The 19742-nt window shown below is 42.2% G+C and overlaps 1 protein-coding gene across 1 annotated transcript in view; it reads left to right on the forward strand.

Moving 5' to 3' along the window:
- Positions 1-278: 278 nt before the first annotated feature.
- bsdc1 (BSD domain containing 1) overlaps positions 279-19742 on the forward strand; it is a 50425-nt gene continuing 30961 nt past the window's right edge. Inside the window, exon 1 of the mRNA XM_068006648.1 lies at positions 279-565. Within this exon, the coding sequence (XP_067862749.1) occupies positions 555-565 (11 nt within the window). The 5' untranslated portion in view covers positions 279-554. The remainder of the gene's footprint in view (positions 566-19742) is intronic.

Below are 19742 nucleotides of genomic sequence, written 5' to 3' on the forward strand. Positions count from 1 at the left end.
GAGTGCATAATGGACACTAGAAACAACATTATTTTTTAAGTTTCCTTTGTTTTTTTTATGATTAAGTTCCTTATTAATTGTGCCCCTTTAAAAAGGGGGGGGGGCTACTTTTGTTTGCTGACACAGGGGCAAAAAGCCTAAAAGCCCAGCTAAAATCCTCAGGGCAGCTAATTTACATATTAAACACGTTTTGCATAATTTTAGCATAGCTACGTGCGATGCACCGCAACGAGCGACAAACGTGAGCGACGTAAGGACTCGGCGCAACAGCAGATGCAAACCGCTTTCAAAAACACTCTGCGGGCCGCCGTAGTCGGGTTGGAGCCGTTGACAATTGTTTGTGCTGGCCGCTGTCACCCTCGGTCATAGGCGATTAAAGCTACAGGTTTCTCCGGGAATTGCGAAGCTGCCGGTGGCCGTCCCCCCCCCCCCCCCCAAAAAAAAAACAAACATTGTGGGGAAAATGTTTTTGTTTTGATCGAGGTGAAGCCAAGCAGGGTGACGCAGGGCCAGGTTGAAGGGTCGGTAAATATCGATGACATCAGCCCGGGAAGATGGCGGAAGGGTGAGTGGCTGTTTACATTTGTTTTAATTTTCAGTACCTGCTCGCGCCTCCTTATTAACCCGGCAGCTCTCCCGGGGTTTTCTGTGCCTTCATGTAATAAAACAGGTTTTTTTTTTCTTGGGGGGGGGGGGGGGGAGCATTCACAGTTCGAGCTATCTCCTGAATGATTCTGCCTTGAATGTTTATTTGGGGGGGGGGGGGGGTGTTGGGGGTATTCCACTGAATGCCAGCTGGAGGTGTACAAACTACTGACAGCTAAACACTGGAGCTGCTGGGTATCTGAAATCAAAAGAGAAAATGCTGGTGACACTCGGCAGGTCAAGCTTGCCTTGCAAACTACTTCTCTGTTTAAACTCTTTGTTTATATTCGCAATAAAGAGATCCCCCCTCCCCCCCCCCCCCCCATCAAAATCAATCGCCTTTACTTTATTTCATCTCTAGCTAATTGCAAGTTAGTCATAGTCTGTAGGGGGAAATAATGAAAATGCAGATATTTACAGTCTATTACTGTTTATGTTCAAATATTAGAATGCATTTTCTTGCCTGTTGTTGGTGTACATTTTCATTAAAAATATTCTAACTGTGTTCTTGTTCTCTATGATTTTTGGGCAAGGACAGTTAGTATATTGTACAGATTCTAAAAACTACCTTGATGCCTTCCAAGTAAATAATAGATGTTTATAAGCAAGATATGAAGCAGTAAACAAATGATGTCATATGTTAACAAGCACTGAATAGTGCTTGATAACTGTCATTTTAGCTCTGCATATGTTGTTGTCTTGAATACAATCTGTAGAATCATACAGCACAGAAGGAGGCCATTTGGCCCATCTTTGAAAGAGCTATCCAATTAGTCCCACTCCCCTGCTCTTTCCTCATAGCCCTGCAAATTTTTCCTTTTCAAGTATATAATTCCCTTTTGAAAGTCACTTGAATCGGCTTCCGCCCTTTCAGGCAGTACATTGCAGATCATAACAACTTGCTGCAAAAAAAAAAATTATCCTCATCTACCCTCTGTTTCTTTTGCTAATTATCTTAAATCTGTGTTGTCTGGTTACCAATCCTCCTGCCATTCGAAACCGTTTCTCATTTACTCTCAAAACCCATCATAATTTTGTCCACCTCTATTAAATCTTCACTTAACCTTCTCTGCTCTAAGGATAACAATCCCAGCTTCTCTGGTCTCTCCACATACCAGGACGTAGCAGCAGAGAGGAGAGACGAGGTGCGTAGCAAACTAGGAGGGACAAATAGCAACAGAATAAAGAATAGTATAGAAAGAGCAGGAATTAGATTGAGGAAAAAAGCAGAGCTGACTGCAATGGTGGTGTTAATTCAAGGAGAGTTACAAATAAGGTTGATGAGCTGCAGGCACAAGTTGCCACATGGAGTTATGATTTTGTGGCTATAATGGAGACCTAGCTTAAACATGGACAGGAATGGGAACTAAACATTCCTGGCTACAATGTATTCAGGAGGGATGGGGAAGGAAAAAAGAAAGGAGGGGGTGTGGCAGTATTGATCAAGGATAATATCGCACTTCTAAAGAGGGACAATATACTGGAGGGTTCAAGGACTGAATCTAATTGGTTAGAGTTAAGGAACAGAAAAGGAGCTGTTGCATTGCTAGGTGTTTACTGTAGACACCAAATAGTGAGAAGGAGATGGAGGAACAAATCAGTAGGCAAATTTCAGAGAAATGTAAAAAATAATCTTTGCTGCAAGGCAATGTTGGCAAAATATATTGTTTTACCAGATGGTTGTAACCTAGGATTTTGTATATATTTTCAGCTGGGATGTTAAACAGGCAGATGGAGCTTCAGTTTAGGTAGTTGTAAAAGGTTTCATGGCACTATTTGAATTGAGGCAGTGTTTTCTGCCAGTGTCTTGGCCAACATTTCTCCTCCAACCAACAGCACCAAAAACATTATCTGGTCAGTCATTCATTTGCTGTCTGTGGGACTTTTCTTTGTGCAACTTGGCTGCCATATTTTGTCTACTTAAAAATGACTACACTTCAAAAGTAAATTTATTAGCTGTGAAGCACTTTGGGACATCCTGAGGATCAGAAAGCTGCCACTGTGTTCTTTAAACATTTATATTTTATTGCACAGAGCTGAATCACTATGCTTGTTTAATAAATATTCATATATTGCCGTAGCCACCATGAGTAAATTATGAAATTTCTCTCCTAGGAATGAAACAAGCTTTCAGTACATTACTTACTGGTATGGTATTCTGCGGAATATTGACACATTTGTGCACGAAAGTCCCTATGGTCTCTAAACCCTAGAGTATTTTTAAAAATATGTGCCCTCTCCTATATAAAATTGCCATTTTTAGGGGAAAGGATGAAGGAAAAGCTTAAGGTGGCTGACCCCTTGACCAGGACTGACAACTTTTGTGCATTGGAAACATGACGTTTTGTTGCTTAATCTTTGCTCTTGGAGCACCTTTTTTTTGAGCAGCAAGGAATTGCTCAGAGCCAAGTTTTAGGGAGGGAATGTCATTTCTGTGCAGCTAGTCTTAAATGCTGAGAGTGGTAATTCCAATTAGGAGGCTAGCCACTTTTGTGAATTTATTTTAAACATGATTTATTAAAGGAGTTAGTTCTGCTCTGAAGGATCCAATGCATCCTGATGAGCAGTGGCTCTCTCTTACCTTGCTCAAATGGCCTTTCTTCATGCTGTGATCAGATCACACCTTGAGCACAATGTCCATTTCTGCTCACCATGATACAAGACAGTCATTCAAGCCTTGGAATGCGTGAACAGAAGAGCAATGAGACTGATCCCTAATGTCAGAGGACTGAGTTATGAGGAAAAATGGGAGAAAGTTGGGTGCTTCAGCTGTAATAAGTAGTGACTGAGAAGAGACCTCACGGGTATATCAAGGTCGCTACTTCAAATTAAACGCTCATGTGAAGTGACTTGGGACACTACTACGTTAAAGGCACTATATATGTGCAAGTTGTTGTTGTTGTTGTTGTTGTTGTTGTTAAGATGGAAGGCACAAGTCCAAACCAGCGAAAGCCAAATTTAGGAGTGCTTTTGGATGTTTTTCACAGTGATCAACCTGTGAAATGGAATTCTAGGTATAATGATTAAAACAAAAACCTTGGGGTCATTTAAGAAACAGTTGAATGCTGTGGTAGACTAGGCTTTTTGTTGGATGGATGAGTTGGGTGGGCAGAGTGCCCCATCTCATCTGTTTCTATCTTGTGATGTATGAATACCCATTCTGCAAAATTGAAACTCTAGCAAGTGGCTAAGAGTGAGGATGACAAACCAAAAACCTATGAGACCATAACTGCGTTCCTATCTTGTAACACTATATTTTTGTGTGTAATATAATAGGTTCAATGTGGTTATAGGGAACACGTAATTTCATAATCTGTTCAATGTCTCTACTGTAAAAGAGCACCTCCTTGCTGCTCCTTACTCTTAATGGTTGATGTCTTTTAAATTTGTTCATAATAACAATTGAGATATAATTTCTATGATTGCAAGATTTCATGGGGAAAGAGAGTAACATTTGCTTCACCTAATCAGATGATATTACTATACTAGGTAAAAATTGTGTTAATCATACATTTTGGTTTCTGCTTACCACCTGTTCCTGTTTAAAGCAGGAGTCCAGGGATAAGGTTACATAATCTTTCCCAAAACATTTAGAAGGGGGAACAATGTATTTTTGAACAAAAAGTGTGTATATGTACATGTGTATGTTTCTGTAATATATCTATATTTATTTATTAATACATTAAAATCCTTCATTTGGTGACACTGGCATTCCCACCCACTCAAAGTACAATAAAATCATGAGTAATGCTGTAATGGTATTGTCTGTTCCCTCTAACACAATATTACAAGAATACCTGTTCTTGCTTGCTCCAGGGGCGACTTTGTACTGTCTCAAATTATTATCATAGACATAGCTAGATGACCTCTGATTAGTGGTGAACAAGGCTACAGGCGATTCACTAGATTGTATGTATAAGGGACCGCCTGTGGCATTGCTTATGGGAAATCGGAGATTAGATTGTGGAAAAAGCTAGGGTGGGTTGGCAAGGGAAGGTTTTGACAGGGAGGGAAGGGACCTTTTTAAACATTTATAGAAGAAAGATGTGTCTTGTGTCTCTAATGCTTTCATGTTGGTTATCTTTTTTGTTCTTTGTGTCCTATGTTCTTTCTGTTTGTGTGTCCTCTTGTTTTGTCTTTTTTTACTGTTTTTTTTATTACTTGCTCATTATTTTGCCTGCTATATCTTCAGCGGGTTGGAGGTATGGGTGGTGGTTGATGAAGGGATTTGGCCAGAGGTACAGACTAGCTTTGGGATGATTGTTGGTAACTCGGTGGATGTTACCAACCAGGTAGAAGGGGAAGGACCTTATGCACAGTCCTAGTGGTTGCCCTAACCTTTCCCCTTTCCACTGCATATTCACTGCCCAAATTTGCTGTATCCCTTTCTGCTTTGTTTCACCGCCTCATGGCTGTATGCTCATTTTCTTTTGTTGGATCCCCTCACTGTCACTCCCCATCTTCTTGCTTGTACTTTCCTATCTGCTTGTGATGAAGCCTAATGACTTTCTTTTTGTCAAGCTGCAATCTACATTCACCCCCAAATTCCCTGCTCCCTCATTTACTCCTGATTTCTGCTACTTCAGTAACCTTTGTCTTCTATTCTTGTATCCCTTCCATTATTCTTCCTCAATTCTCTCTCCTCTCCAAATATACTTCTCTTCTTACTTCACTCCCTGTAACTTGTCTTCAACTCTCATTCCCATTTCCTGCCCATCCCAATGTTTCATCTCAGTCTTAAGCTCCATCAGGCCAGGACCCGCTGCTTGATACTTGGCAGCCTTGGCCTGCTTATTGTCTTCCTGGGACCTCCTGCGATGTTGCATTGCCCCCAGGCCTGATATGCTAGTAAACCAGTCAGTAAACACTTAAACATCCTGCACTCCCAAAATAATTCATTGTTTGTGAACTGCCTTGGGATGTTTCATCATGACAAGGTGCCATATTGTTTCCACAATACTGCCAAAGGAATTTCTGTGTTTAGTATTACATTTTACTGTGGAAGTAAATACTGAAACTGGTACATTGTCAGCAACATCACAGGCAATCAGTTGTTGAAATTGTGTGCTGCTTTGTATATGCAAGATTGGAAACTGAGTTGAGAAAGAGATTTGAGAAACTTGCTCCACAGCACCACCTGGTGGCTACAGCCTGTAACTACTGTTACTGGAGACTGTTTACATGGGAAATTCCCATTGGAACTGATTACATAGGCATTGCTAATGTTGCATGTTGTCATGATTTTTGGTCATACTTTTTATGTCAACAGGAGGTGTAGTTTATGGGCAGACAATGCACATAAACTACAGATGATGCACACATGCAGATAATACATAATTTGCAACAAATATATATTCATTTTTAAGGCACAAAAACCCAACAGGAAAAGTGGTCCAACCATGGCTAACAAGAGAAATTAAAGGTAGTATTAAATCAAAGAAAAAGGCATATAAAGTTGCCAGAAAAAGCAGTAAGCTTGAGGATTGGGAGCATTTTAGAAAATTCTGCAAAGGAGGACCAAAAAATTGATAAAGGGAAAATAGAATATGAGAGTAAACTAACGAGAAACATAAAAACAGACTGTATAAGATCCTGTAGGTGTGTAAAAAGGGAAAGACTGGTGAAGGCAAATGTGGGTCCCTTACACAAAGAGACGGGGCAATTTATAATGGGGAATAAGCAAATGGCAGAGAAATTAAACAAATACTTTGTGTCTGTCTTCATGGAAGAAGACACAAAAAATCTCCCAGAAATATTAGGGAACCAAGGATCTGGTGAGAATGAGGAACTGAAGGAAATTAGTATTAGTAAAAAAAAATACCAGAGAAATTAATGGGACTGAAAGTCGATAAATCCTGAGGACCAGATGATCTACATCCCAGGGTTTTGAAAGAAGTGGCTATAGAGATAATGGATGCATTGGTTGTAATTTTCCAAAATGCTATAGATTCTGGAATGGTTCCTGCAAATTGGAGGGTAGCAAATGTAACCCTACTATTTAAGAAAGGAGGGAGAGAGAAAACAGGGAACTACAGACCTGTTAGCCTGACATCAGTCGTAGGGAAAATGCTAGAATCTATTACAAAGGATGTGATAACAGGATACTTAAAAAAAAAAAATAGAATTTGGCAGAGTCAGCATGGATTTATGAAAGGGAAATCATGTTTGACAAACCTATTGGAGTTCTTTGAGGATGTAACTAATAGAGTAGATAAGGGGGAACCAGTGGATGTGGTGTATTTAGATTTTCAGAAGGCTTTCGATAAGGTCCCATACAGGAGTTGGTGAACAAAGTTATGAGAGCACATGGAATTGGGGATCATATACTGGCATGGATTGAGAATTGGTTAACGGACAGAAAACAGAGAGTAGGAATAAACTGGTCTTTTTCAGGTTGGCAGACTGTGACTAGTGGGGTACTGCAGGGATCAGTGCTCGGGCCCAGTATATAGAGTTCTATATACAAACGCATGGAGTATAAGGAATAAATTAAACGAACTACAGGCACAAATTCAAATTGGAGGGTATGACATGATAGCTATTACTGAGACATGGCTGCAGGATGGTCAGGATTGGGAACTAAATATACCAGGTTATAAGGTCTACAGGAGAGATAGGGAAAATGGAAGAAGCGGTGGAGTAGCTTCAGTGATTAGAGATGAAATTGCTTCAGTGATAAAGGAGGATATAACGAGAGGTAAGCAGCCAACAGAGACCTTATGGGTTGAATTGAGAAATAGGAAAGGATCCAAGACTATAGTGGGAGTTGTGTATAGGACCCCTGGCAGCAGCTCTGAAGTGCTAGATTGTATAAATGCAGAGATTAAACAAGCATGTAAGAAAGGCATAATGGTCTTAATGGGGGACTTTAACCTTCACATAGATTGGGAAAAGCAGACTAGCAACTGTCAGAAAGGTAGTGAATTTCTTGAGTGTGTCCGGGATAATTTTCTACAGCAGTATGTCCTAGCGGTAACAAGGGGGCAAGCCATACTAGATTTAGTAATGAGTAATGAACCAGATTTAGTTAACAGCTTAACTGTGCGTGAACATCTATCCAATAGTGATCATAACATGATCGAGTTCAGGGTAGTGTTTGAAAGGGAAAAAAGTGAATCAGCTGCTAAGATTCTAGACTTGGGTGAGGCCGACTTTAATGGGATGAGACAGAGACTGTCCATAGTAAACAGGGCAAATCTGTGAATGGGTTAAATTACTGATGATCAGTGGGAAATGTTTAAAGAAACATTTAACGTGATACAGAACTGGTTCATACCCCTGAGGGGCAAGAACTCTACCTGCCAAAAAAAAACAGCCATGGATGACCAAAGAGGTAAGGGACAGTATAAGACATAAGGGAAGGCATACAAAAAGGCAAAAAATGGCACAGATCCTGGTGAATGGGAAAGATACAAAGATCAACAAAGGGTCACAAAACAGATAGTAAGAGCTACAAAAAGAGTATGAAAAGAAACTTGCAAGGGGTATCAAAACCAATATGAAGAACTTTTATAGTTATATTAGGAAAAAGAGGGTGGTGAGGAGCAGTGTTGGCCCCTTAAAATCTGAAAGTGGGGATATTGTCATTGACAATGGGGAAATGGCAGACATGTTGAATAATTACTTTGTGTCAGTACTTACAGTAGAAAAAGAGGATAGCATGCCAGAAATCCCAATAAAACTAATATTGAATCGGGGACAGGGACTCAATAAAATTAACATGAGTAAAACAACAGTAATGAAGAAAATAATAGCACTAAAGAGTGACGAATCCCCAGGACCAGATGGTTTCCATCCCACAGTTTTAATGGAAGTAGGTGAGCACATTGCAGATGGCCTACCTATAATCTTTCAAAGTTCTCTAGATTCAGGAACCGTCCCTCTAGATTGGAAAATCGCACATGTCACTCTGCTTTTTAAGAAAGGAGAGAGAGGGAAACCAGGGAATTATAGACCAGTTAGCCTAACATCTGTTGTGGGGAAAATGCTGGAGTCTATAATTAGGGATAAGGTGACTGAACACCTCGCAAATTTTCAGTTAATCAGAGAGAGCCAGCATGGATTTGTGAAAGGTAGGTCGTGCCTGACAAACCTGATTGAATTTTTTGAAGAGGTGACTAAAGTAGGAGTAAAGACAGGGGAATGTCAATGGATGTTATTTATATGAACTTCCAGAAGGCATTTGATAAAGTCCCACATAAGAGACTGTTAGCTAAGATAGAAGCCCATGGAATCGAGGGAAAAGTACGGACTTGGTTAGGAAGTTGGCTGAGCGAAAGGCGACAGAGAGTAGGGATAATGGGTAAGTACTCACATTGGCAGGGATCTGTCTTGGGGCCTTAATTATTCACTATTTATTAACGACTTCGATGAAGGCACAGAAAGTCTCATATCTAAGTTTGCTGATGACACAACGATTGGTGGCATTGTAAGCAGTGTAGATGAAAACATAAACTTACAAAGGGATATTGATGGATTAGGTGAATGGGCAAAACTGTGGCAAATGGAATTCAATGTAGGCAAATGTGAGGTCATCCACTTTGGACCAAAAAAGGATAGAACAGGGTACTTTCTAAGTGGTAAAAACAGTGGATGTCCAATGGGACTTTGGGGTTCAGGTACATAGATCATTGGAGTGTCATGAACAGGTGCAGAAAATAATCAATAAGGCTAATGGAATGCTGGCCTTTATATATATATAGAGGACTCGAGTACAAGGGGGCAGAAATTATGCTGCAGCTATACAAAACCCTAGTTAGACCGCACCTGGAGTACTGTGAGCAGTTCTGGGCACCGCACCTTCGGAAGGACATATTGGCCTTGGAGGGAGTGCAGCGTAGATTTACTAGAATAATACCCAGACTTCAAGGGTTAAGTTACGAGGAGAGATTACACAAGTTGGGGTTGTATTCTCTAGAGTTTTGAAGGTTAAGGGGTGATCTGATCGAAGTTTATAAGATATTAAGGGGAACAGATAGGGTGGATAGAGAGAAACTATTTCCGCTGGTTGGGGATTCTAGGAGTAGGGGGCACAGTCTAAAAATTAGAGCCAGACCTTTCAGGAGTGAGATTAGAAAACACTTCTATACACACAGGGTGGTAGAAGTTTGGAACTCTCTTCCGCAAACGGCAATGGATGCTAGCTCAATTGCTAATTTTAAATCTGAGATAGATAGCTTTTTGGCAGCCAAAGGTATTAAGGGATATGGGCCAAAGGCAGGTATATGGAGTTAGATCACAGATCAGCCATGATCTTATCAAATGGCAGAGTGGGCTCGAGGGGCTGAAAGGCCTACTCCTGTTCCTATGTTCCTATGTTGAGCCCCAGCTATTCACAATCTATATCAATGATTTAGATGAGGGGACCAAATATAATATTTCCAAGTTTGCTGATGACACAAAACTGGGTGGGAATGTGAGTTATGAGGAGGATGCAAAGAGGCTTCAAGGGGATATAGACAGGCTAAGTGAGTTGGCAAGAACATGGCAGATGGAATATAATGTGGAAAAATGTGAAGTTATCCACTATGGTAGGCAAAACAGAAATGCAGAGTATTTTTTAAATGGTAAGAGATTGGGAAATGTTGATGTTCAAAGGGACCTGGGTGTCCTTGTACATGAGTCACGGAAAGCTAACGTGCAGGTGCAGCAAGCAATTAGGAAGGCAAATTGTGTGTTGACCTTTATTGCAAGAGGATTTGAGTACAGGAGTAAAGATGTCTTACTGCAATTATATAGGGCTTTGGTGAGGCCGCACCTGGAGTATTGTGTACAATTTTGGTCTCCTTACGTAAGAAAGGATATACTTGCCATAGAGGGAGTGAAATGAAGGTTCACCAGACTGATTCCTGGGACGGTGGGATTGTTGTATGAGGAGACTAGGCCTGTATTCACTCGAGTTTAGAAGAATGAGAGGTGATCTCATTGAAACATACAACATTCTTACTGGGCTTGACAGGGTAGATGCAAGGAGGATGTTTCTCTTGGCTGGGGAATCTAGAACCAGGGGTTACAGTCTCAGAATAAAGAGTAGGCCATTTAGGACTGAGATGAGGAGAAATTTCTTCACTCAGAGGGTGGTGAATCTTTGGAATTCTCTACCCCAGAAGGCTGTGGAGGATCAGTCATTGAGTACATTCAAAACAGAGATCGATAGATTTCTAAATAATAAAGGCATCAAAGGATATGGGGATGGTGCAGGAAAATGGGGTTGAGGTGGAAGATTGGCCATGATCTTGTTGAATGCGGAGCAGGCTCGAGGGGCCGGATGGCCTACTCTTGCTCCTATTTCTTATGTTCTTGTAAGTTTTGCATGGAATAATACTGCTGAGAATATTGATTAATTGGTTGCCTTTGATGAGCAATCATTTGGAGTTAGTTCTAAGGAAGGAGAGTTACTGGATTTACATCTACAAAGTGATGAAGCAGGTTTAACCCAACACTGGCATCTCCTCCAAGGCCATGAGCATTGTAAACTCCTTGTGCATGGTATTTTTGAGTGCATTGTTGATGATTCCCGGCTGGCTCATTAGCACATTGTTTCAGGGATTATTTTTCACGTGGACGTTTCAGTGGAAACTTCAAAATCAGTAGACTTGATTATTATATGGACTTTTATCTATGTTCTCAGTTTTTATCTCTGCTTTTTTAAAGCACAGCACGAACAGATATTGGTAGCGAGGATATACCAGGTTGGAGATAAGTATCTGCTGTTTAAGAGCACTGGCTGGTAGGTTTATGGATCTGACAGTGCTGGACTTTCATAACATTTGGGCAAGAATAGTTCTACAAATTGGCTAAACCGAGTTGAGGTTCTTGTGTTTGACAGGACTATGGAGGAGATGAAGCTTTGTGACACAAGGGATGGTCCTGGAATTTAGCAGTGGTGGGGGTCCTGGGGTTTTGAGGCACTGATGGGGGTTCTTGGGAGTTAGTAGCAATGCTTTGGCAATATTGAAGGAGTAGCCCTGGCCTTTGGTAGAACTGGGATTTGGCAGCACTGGAGAGGAGATTCTGGAGTCTGGGACTATGCGCAGAGAAGTCCTGGGGTTTGTCAGTAGTGCGGAAAGGGAACTGAGATTTGGCAGAACTTAGTTGAAATTGTGGGTTAGCTGATTGCTGGGACGGGCCTTCCTAGGATTTGGAAATACTGGGCTGGAGCCCCAGCCTGTAGTAGCAAGATGAGGGAGCTGAATGGGATTCATATATTCTCTCTCCTGTAGTAGCTGGCCACTGGGAAACCCAAGATATCTGCTCCAATCTCATCTCCTGAATCTAGAGAACGGTCTCTCCTCTCGCCCTCCCTCCCCCCAACCACTGTTGGTGGGTGAGCAGCTAGCGTCAGGAAGTAGGTTGGAAGAATAACACAAGGTCAAAGGGGAGAAGGCAAAAATGAGATCGGGGTAGGGGCTGTCTGACAGCAGCAGATTGCGAGAGCAGATTTTATCCCATTCCCCACCCACCCTGTTCCCCTAGTTGCACGCTGTCGGCCTGTTTTCCAGTGCTGAAGCTCTTAGTTTGTTAAAAGTACTTGTACGGTATACAGTCTGTTTCCAAAGTGACCTTCGCCTGGAACACTTTGGATAGATACCTCCCTAACTTAAACATTTACTTTTTTAGCTTTCAGGAAAGAAAGTGTTCCAGCCAGACAGGAGTCAGCAGCATAAACAGGGTGCTGTCTGGCTGGAGCCCAAACTGCATCCTGATTTTTCTGTGTGGTAAGATGGTCCATGTTTAAATTGGCTAGCTTGTTTCCTTTTTTTGCTCAAAGATGGTAACTTTTTTAAAGGGTTTTTCTATCAAGAGAATTGTTTCTTCTTGCATTAATATAACATAGCTTTCTAAAAAGCTTACAGTAAAGATAGATTTGTTTTTTTAAAAGTCCATGTTATCTGACTGAACAATCACAGACTGCATGGCACCTTACTGTGTGTATTCACAGTAGAGCTTGGCAACAAACTACATGTGGATGGAAGGACACTCTTCTACGGGTCATGCAATCTGGTGTTGAATCGTGTTCGTTAATCAACAATAACAGACCATTTATTCTCAAATGGATGAGAGACTGATGCTTCAGAACATGGCATCATAAAGAAGCAACGTATGGTTGCAACGTCTCTTCAGAGAACAGTAAGAGAGGATAAGTGTTGCGTAGGATGTTGTGCAACTCTTGCTGACGGCAGACATTCCACTAGAAAAGGAACCATCCTTCTGTGCAAGTATTTTTCTGTGCCCATGTTACAAATGGTGGTGCTGTACCCTCATGCATAACAGCTGAGGAATGTCTGCCTATCTGCTTGAAGTATACTTGACAGAGAAAGATGAGATGTGAAACTTGCATAAGCAGAATTGTTGATGAGAAAAATGATGTTGATTGTCTTTCTCCTAGAAACAAAGTTTTTACTGTTTGTTCCTTACAAGTACTGTTGTGCAGGCTGTTAAATGTTTTATGAAGATATGAAATTCATTTTGAAGATAAAATAGTTGATAAGGACAATGCTTTATACTTGACTGGAATTCTGATGCATCAAAGGGCTTGCTGTCTGACTGTCCACAATATTTGTCTCGTGTGTATCATGGACCTTGAGAATCCATTCCATTTAATCTGGTCATGTATGAAAATATTCTGCAAATTGTTGGCAGCTATCTGCAGTATATTGAACCCACCAAGCTAGTCGAAATAGTCAGAAATGGGGATGTTCGCTGACGATTGCTCAGCGTTCAGTTCCATTCGCAACCCCTCAGATAATGAAGCAGTCCGTTCCCGCATGCAGCAAGACCTGGACAACATCCGGGCTTGGGCTTTTTTTTTATTTGTTCATGGGATGTGGCGTCGCTGGCGAGGCCAGCATTTATTGCCCATCCCTAATTGCCCTTGAGAAGGTGGTGGTGAGCCGCCGCCTTGAACCGCTGCAGTCCGTGTGGTGAAGGTTCTCCCACAGTGCTGTTAGGGAGGGAGTTCCAGGATTTTGACCCAGCGACGATGAAGGAACGGCGATATATTTCCAAGTTGGGATGGTGTGTGACTTGGAGGGGGAACGTGCAGGTGGTGTTGTTCCCATGTACCTGCTGCTCTTGTCCTTCTAGGTGGTAGAGGTCACTGGTTTGAGAGGTGCTGTCGAAGAAGCCTTGGCAAGTTGCTGCAGTGAATTCTATGGATGGTACACACTGCAGCCACTGTGCTCCGGTGGTGAAGGGAGTGAATGTTTAGGGTGGTGGATGGGGTACCTATCAAGCGGGCTGCTTTGTCCTGGATGGTGTTGAGCTTCTTGAGTGTTGTTGGAGCTGCACCCATCCAGGCAAGTGGAGAGTATTCCATCACACTCCTGACTTGTGCCTTGTAGATGGTGGAAAGGCTTTGGGGAGTCAGAAGGTGAGTCACTTGCCGCAGAATACCCAGCCTCTGACCTGCTCCTGTAGCCACGGTATTTATGTGGCTGGTCCAGTTAGGTTTCTGTTCAATGGTGACCCCCAGGATGTTGATGGTGGGGGATCCGGCGATGGTAATGCCGTTGAATGTCAAGGGGAGGTAGTTAGACTTTCTCTTGTTAGAGACGGTCATTGCCTGGCACTTGTCTGGCGTGAATGTTACTTGACACTTATCAGCCCAAGCCTGGATGTTGTCCAGGTCTTGATGCATGCGGGCTTGGACTGCTTCATTTTTTTGAGGGGTTGCGAATGGAACTGAACACTGTGCAGTCATCAGCGAACATCCCCATTTCTGACCTTATGATGGAGGGAAGGTCATTGATGAAGCAGCTGAAGATGGTTGGGCCTAGGACACTGACCTGAGGAACTCCTGCAGCATTGTCCTGGGGCTGAAATGATTGGCCTCCAACAACCACTACCATCTTCCTTTGTGCTAGGTATAACTCCAGCCACTAGAGAGTTTTCCCCCTGATAAGTGCTGATAAGTGGTTAGTAACATTCGCGCCAGACAAGTGCCAGGCAATGACCATCTCCAACAAGAGAGAGTCTAACCACCTCCCCTTGACATTCAACGGCATTACCATCGCCGAATCCCCCACCATCAACATCCTGAGGGTCACCATTGACCAGAAACTTAACTGGACCAGCCATATAAATACTGTGGCTACAAGAGCAGGTCAGAGGCTGGGTATTCTGCGGCGAGTGACTCACCTCCTGATTCTCCAAAGCCTTTCCACCATCTACAAGGCACAAGTCAGGAGTGTGATGGAATACTGTCCACTTGCCTGTATGAGTGCAGCTCCAACAACACTCAAGAAGCTCGACACCATCCAGGACAAAGCAGCCCGCTTGATTGGCACCCCATCCACCACCCTAAACATTCACTCCCTTCACCACCGCGCACAGTGGCTGCAGTGTGTACCATCCACAGGATGCACTGCAGCAACTCACCAAGGCTTCTTCGACAGCACCTCCAAAACCCATGACCTCTACCACCTAGAAGGACGAGGGCAGCAGGCACATGGGAACAACACCACCTGCACATTCCCCTCCAAGTCACACACCATCCCGACTTGGAAATATATCGCCGTTCCTTCATCGTCGCTGGGTCAAAATCCTGGAACTCCCTTCCTAACAGCACTGTGGGAGAACTTTCACCACATGGACTGCAGCGGTTCAAGAAGGCGGCTCACCACCATCTTCTCCAGGGCGATTAGGGATGGGCAATAAATGTTGGCCTCGCCAGCGACGCCCACATCCCATGAACGAATTTTAAAAAGAAAAGCTGCAATGCCTCCATAAGCGCTGTTGTGTATTACTGGGACAGTGTCATTTCGGGAAGAATATTGGGAATTGGGTAGCCAGTCTCTGTATGTAACTACTTCAGAGTCAAAAGATCCTTCCAAGACAGTATTCCCTCTGCAGTTTAAAAAAATACGACGTTATACCATGATGGACAGACCCTCAAAGACTTGGGGGGTGGGGGGGGGGTAGTAGAGTTTCCACTTTGGGCACAATCGGCAAAATGGGCGCAAATTGCGCTTGAAATTGCACTTGAAGTTTCTGCTAAAGTGCATTTGCATAATCACAAACTTAAAATCGTCCATGAAGCAGCGCAGTCAGTCTGCGCAATAGAACATAATCATTTTTTTTTCTTTGATGTATTTAAGAGTGGTAATCTGGTGCAATTTTACCAATACAACTGAAAATGGGTTTATCACAAAAAATAAGCATTTTTGATAAGTGTCTAGTCCTCCACCTGTGAGTAATCTGATTTTAAGTCACTGAAAATGACTTATAAAATCTTTTACTGAACCATTTACTAGTTTCATTGGTGTATACTAGTCAGTTTCTTAGTAAATTAAATATTTAATATGTAAAAACGTTTAAAACGTGCCTACTAGTGCCTGTGCGCCTAAGAAAACAAGCTTAATTTGAAGACCCTTCTCGAACGGGTGCAATCAGCGGAAGGTTGCCAACCTTGTTATTTTGATCTGGGGGCATGGCCAGTTTTGTGGGCAAGGCTGGCTTCAGGTGCAATGATTTTTGAACCAGCGTTAAAGATCGCAGAAACTCTATTTAGGCTTGACGTAACTTACGCCTGATTTTCTGTGTTATTTTCTGTTCGTTCGGGTGGATTGCGCTGATGATAACATCAGGGCAATCCAGTGGAAACTCTTCCCTTGGTCTTCTTTTGGAGATGTAGCACATGTGTGCCTCATCTTGTGATTTTAGCTATGGTTTGCATCAATCATATTAAAAATTCTGGCGGTACAGAGCTTCTGTCTACAAAAATAGTATGTGCTGAGAGGAGAGAGGCCCTCTCTGAGGACAGCATTAAAACAATAGTGTTCCTTTGCTGCAATGCTTGACAAAAATATACTGACCTTTCATGGAAATAGAATGAACACTTAGGCTGAGCAAGAGAGCTGTTGAAAAACATGACAGTTTTTAAATTTAAATTGTTGCAACACTTTTCTTAAACTATGAATATTTGGCTACAGTAATAATTGAGTTGACATTTGGTTATAAATGTCGGTTACTGTTGTTATGTCACTTTTTAAACAATTTCTGCTGTTACACTTTCCTTTTTTTAAAATATATATATATATATAAATAAAGTGTGTGTGTGTGTGGTATGTATGTGTGTATGTATTGAATACTTTGTTTAGTGATGTCACAAATATTGAATGGATCTGCTGTAGGATCTCTGTTTTCTTGTTACAGCAGTTGATTGGCCTTGCCATAGAAATTGGCCTTAAAATGCTGCTGAATTCTAGGGACCCTGCCCTAAGCACAATCAATCACTGCTTTCACTTAATACATTTTCTCATCATTATTTCCCCATTGTTTGCTTTTATATTCTGATTGGCACCAGAATTATTGACTTTCCAACTTGGTTTTGGGATCGCTATCGTGTTGTGAGTAACATGGTATTGTTTAAGTGTCAAGTTCACCTTCAGTGAGAGCCTGCTCCTTCACTATAACTAAAGCTAAAAGGATCTACTGGCACCCCGCATGAAAATACAATTTTGCTTATCTTAAATAATAGTCATTGTCACTGCAGTGGGAGGTTAACTTATTAAAGATATTTTATTTTAATTGAGCACTTGGCTTAGTATTGAAGTCAGGGAATGGGGACCAGGCATACAGTGTTTGGTATCATTCTGGACACCGCTCAGTACTCCAAACATGAGTGCAGGAAAACTCCACAATGATGGCACAGGTGCCGAAATGCGAGAGAGCTGCTTGGTGCAAAAGTAAAAAAAAATGTTATAAATAAAGGCAAGTTTAAACTTTATACCAGGAAGTTATAGTTGGGCTTTTTATGATCCTTTCCTGGTAAAAGCTTTTTTAAAAAAAAATTAAAGCAACAGTGATTGTAGTTCTTTTTTGCCACTGGTAAATTTAATGAATTGGATCATTTCTTTCAAATTATATGCATATTTTGCTCTAATGGATAAATTCATTTTAAAAAAAATTCTGAATTATGTTTGTTAATTTTCTAAAACCTTTTATACTTGTATGTAACTTTTTGTACTGAGTGTGGCAGCCATTTGATTTGGAAGCATGTTTAGAAAATGGACTGATGAGTATGGTACTATAAAGAGTATTAGATGTGTATTAATGGGAAAATCACACAAAAATGCCCTAGTTATCATGGCCTTTTTTAAGGCTCCCATAGAAAGCTTTCTCTTGGGCCTATCAGTGTGTGACGTACATATTTGATTGGATAGACGCATTTCCAAGTGTGGTAATCCACTTTGCAGTGGACTTTTATAACCTCTTAGCCTAATCGCACATCATTTCTTGGACACATATAGACTGGGCAAACCAAATTGGCAAAAGTGGTTTGGAGGACGAGTTCATGGAATGCATTCAAGACCGTTTTCTAGAACAATATGTTGAGGATCCAACCAGAGAACAGGCTATTTTAGATTTAGTAGAGTGTAATGACAGGGTTAATTAGTAATCTTTTGTTAAGGATCCTTTGGGGCAGAGTGATCATAATATGATAGAATTTCATATTGACTTTGAGAGTGATGTACTTAAGTCCAAAACTAGAGTCTTAAATTTAAACAAAGCCAATTATGTGGGAATGAGGGGCTAGTTGGCTAAGGTAGATTGGGAAATTAGATTACAAGATATGACGGTAGATAGGCAATGGTGAACATTTGAAGGAATGTTTCATAATTCTCAACAAATATACATTCCCTTGAGAAAGTACGGTACGGTAGCATAGTGGTTATTTTACTGGGCTAGTAATCCAGAGGCCTGGACTAAAATCCAGAGTCATGAGTTCAATTCCCGCCACGGCAGCTGGCGAATTTAAATTCAATTAATTAATTAAATTCAATTAATTAAATAAAAATCTGGAATTAAAATACTAGTGTCAGTAATGATGGCCATGAAACTACCGGATTGTCGTAAAAACCCATCTGGTTCACTAATGTCCTTTAGGGAAGGAAACCTGCCGTCCTTACCCGGTCTGGCCTATATGTGACTCCAGACCCACAGCAATGTGGTTGATTCTTAATTGCCCTCTGAAATGGCCTAGCAAGCCACTCAGTTGTAAAATCTCGCTACGAAAAGTCATAATAAGAATAAAACCGGACGGACCACCCGGCATCGGACCACTAGGCACCGGACACGACAATGGCAAAACACCAAGCCCAGTCGACCCTGCAAGGTCCTCCTTACTAACATCTGGGGACTTGTGCCAAAATTGGGAGAGCTGTCCCACAGACTTGTCAAGCAATAGCTTGACATAGCCATACTTACAGAATCATATCTTTCAGCCAACGTCCCAGACTCTTCTATCACCATCCCTGGGTATGTCCTGTCCCACCGGCAGGACAGACCCACCAGAGGTGGTGGTACAGTGATGTACAGTCAGGAGGGAGTGGCCCTGGGAGTCCTCAACATTGACTCTGGACCCCATGAAATCTCATAGCATCAGGTCAAACATGGGCAAGGAAACCTTCTGCTGATTACCACTTACCGTCCTCCCTCAGCTGATGAATCAGTCCTCCTCCATGTTGAGCACCACTTGGAGGAAGCACTGAGGGTAGCAAGGGCACAAAATGTACTCTGGGTGGGGGACTTCAATGTCCATCACCAAGAGTGGCTCGGTAGCACCACTACTGACCGAGCTGGCCGAGTCCTGAAGGACATAGCTGCGAGACTGGGCCTGCGGCAGGTGGTGAGCGAACCAACACGAGGGAAAAACTTACTTGACCTCGTCCTCACCAATCTACCTGTCGCAAATGCATCTGTCCATGACAGTATTGGTAGGAGTGACCACCGCACAGTCCTCGTGGAGATGAGGTCCCGTCTTCGCACTGAGGACACCATCCAACGTGTTGTGTGGCACTACCACCGTGCTAAATGGGATAGATTCAGAATGGATCGAGCAGCTCAAAACTGGGCATCCATGAGGCGCTGTGGGCCATCAGCAGCAGCAGAATTGTATTCCAGCACAATCTGTAACCTCATGGCCCGGCATATTCCTCACTCTACCATTACCAACAAGCCAGGGGATCAACCCTGGTTCAATGAGGAGTGTAGAAGAGCATGCCAGGAGCAGCACCAGGCGTACCTAAAAATGAGGTGCCAACCTGGTGCAGCTACAACTCAGGACTACATGCATGCTAAACAGCGGAAGCAAC

Source organism: Heptranchias perlo, chromosome 26, assembly GCF_035084215.1.
Source record: "Heptranchias perlo isolate sHepPer1 chromosome 26, sHepPer1.hap1, whole genome shotgun sequence".
In the NCBI taxonomy this organism is placed as follows: domain Eukaryota; kingdom Metazoa; phylum Chordata; class Chondrichthyes; order Hexanchiformes; family Hexanchidae; genus Heptranchias; species Heptranchias perlo.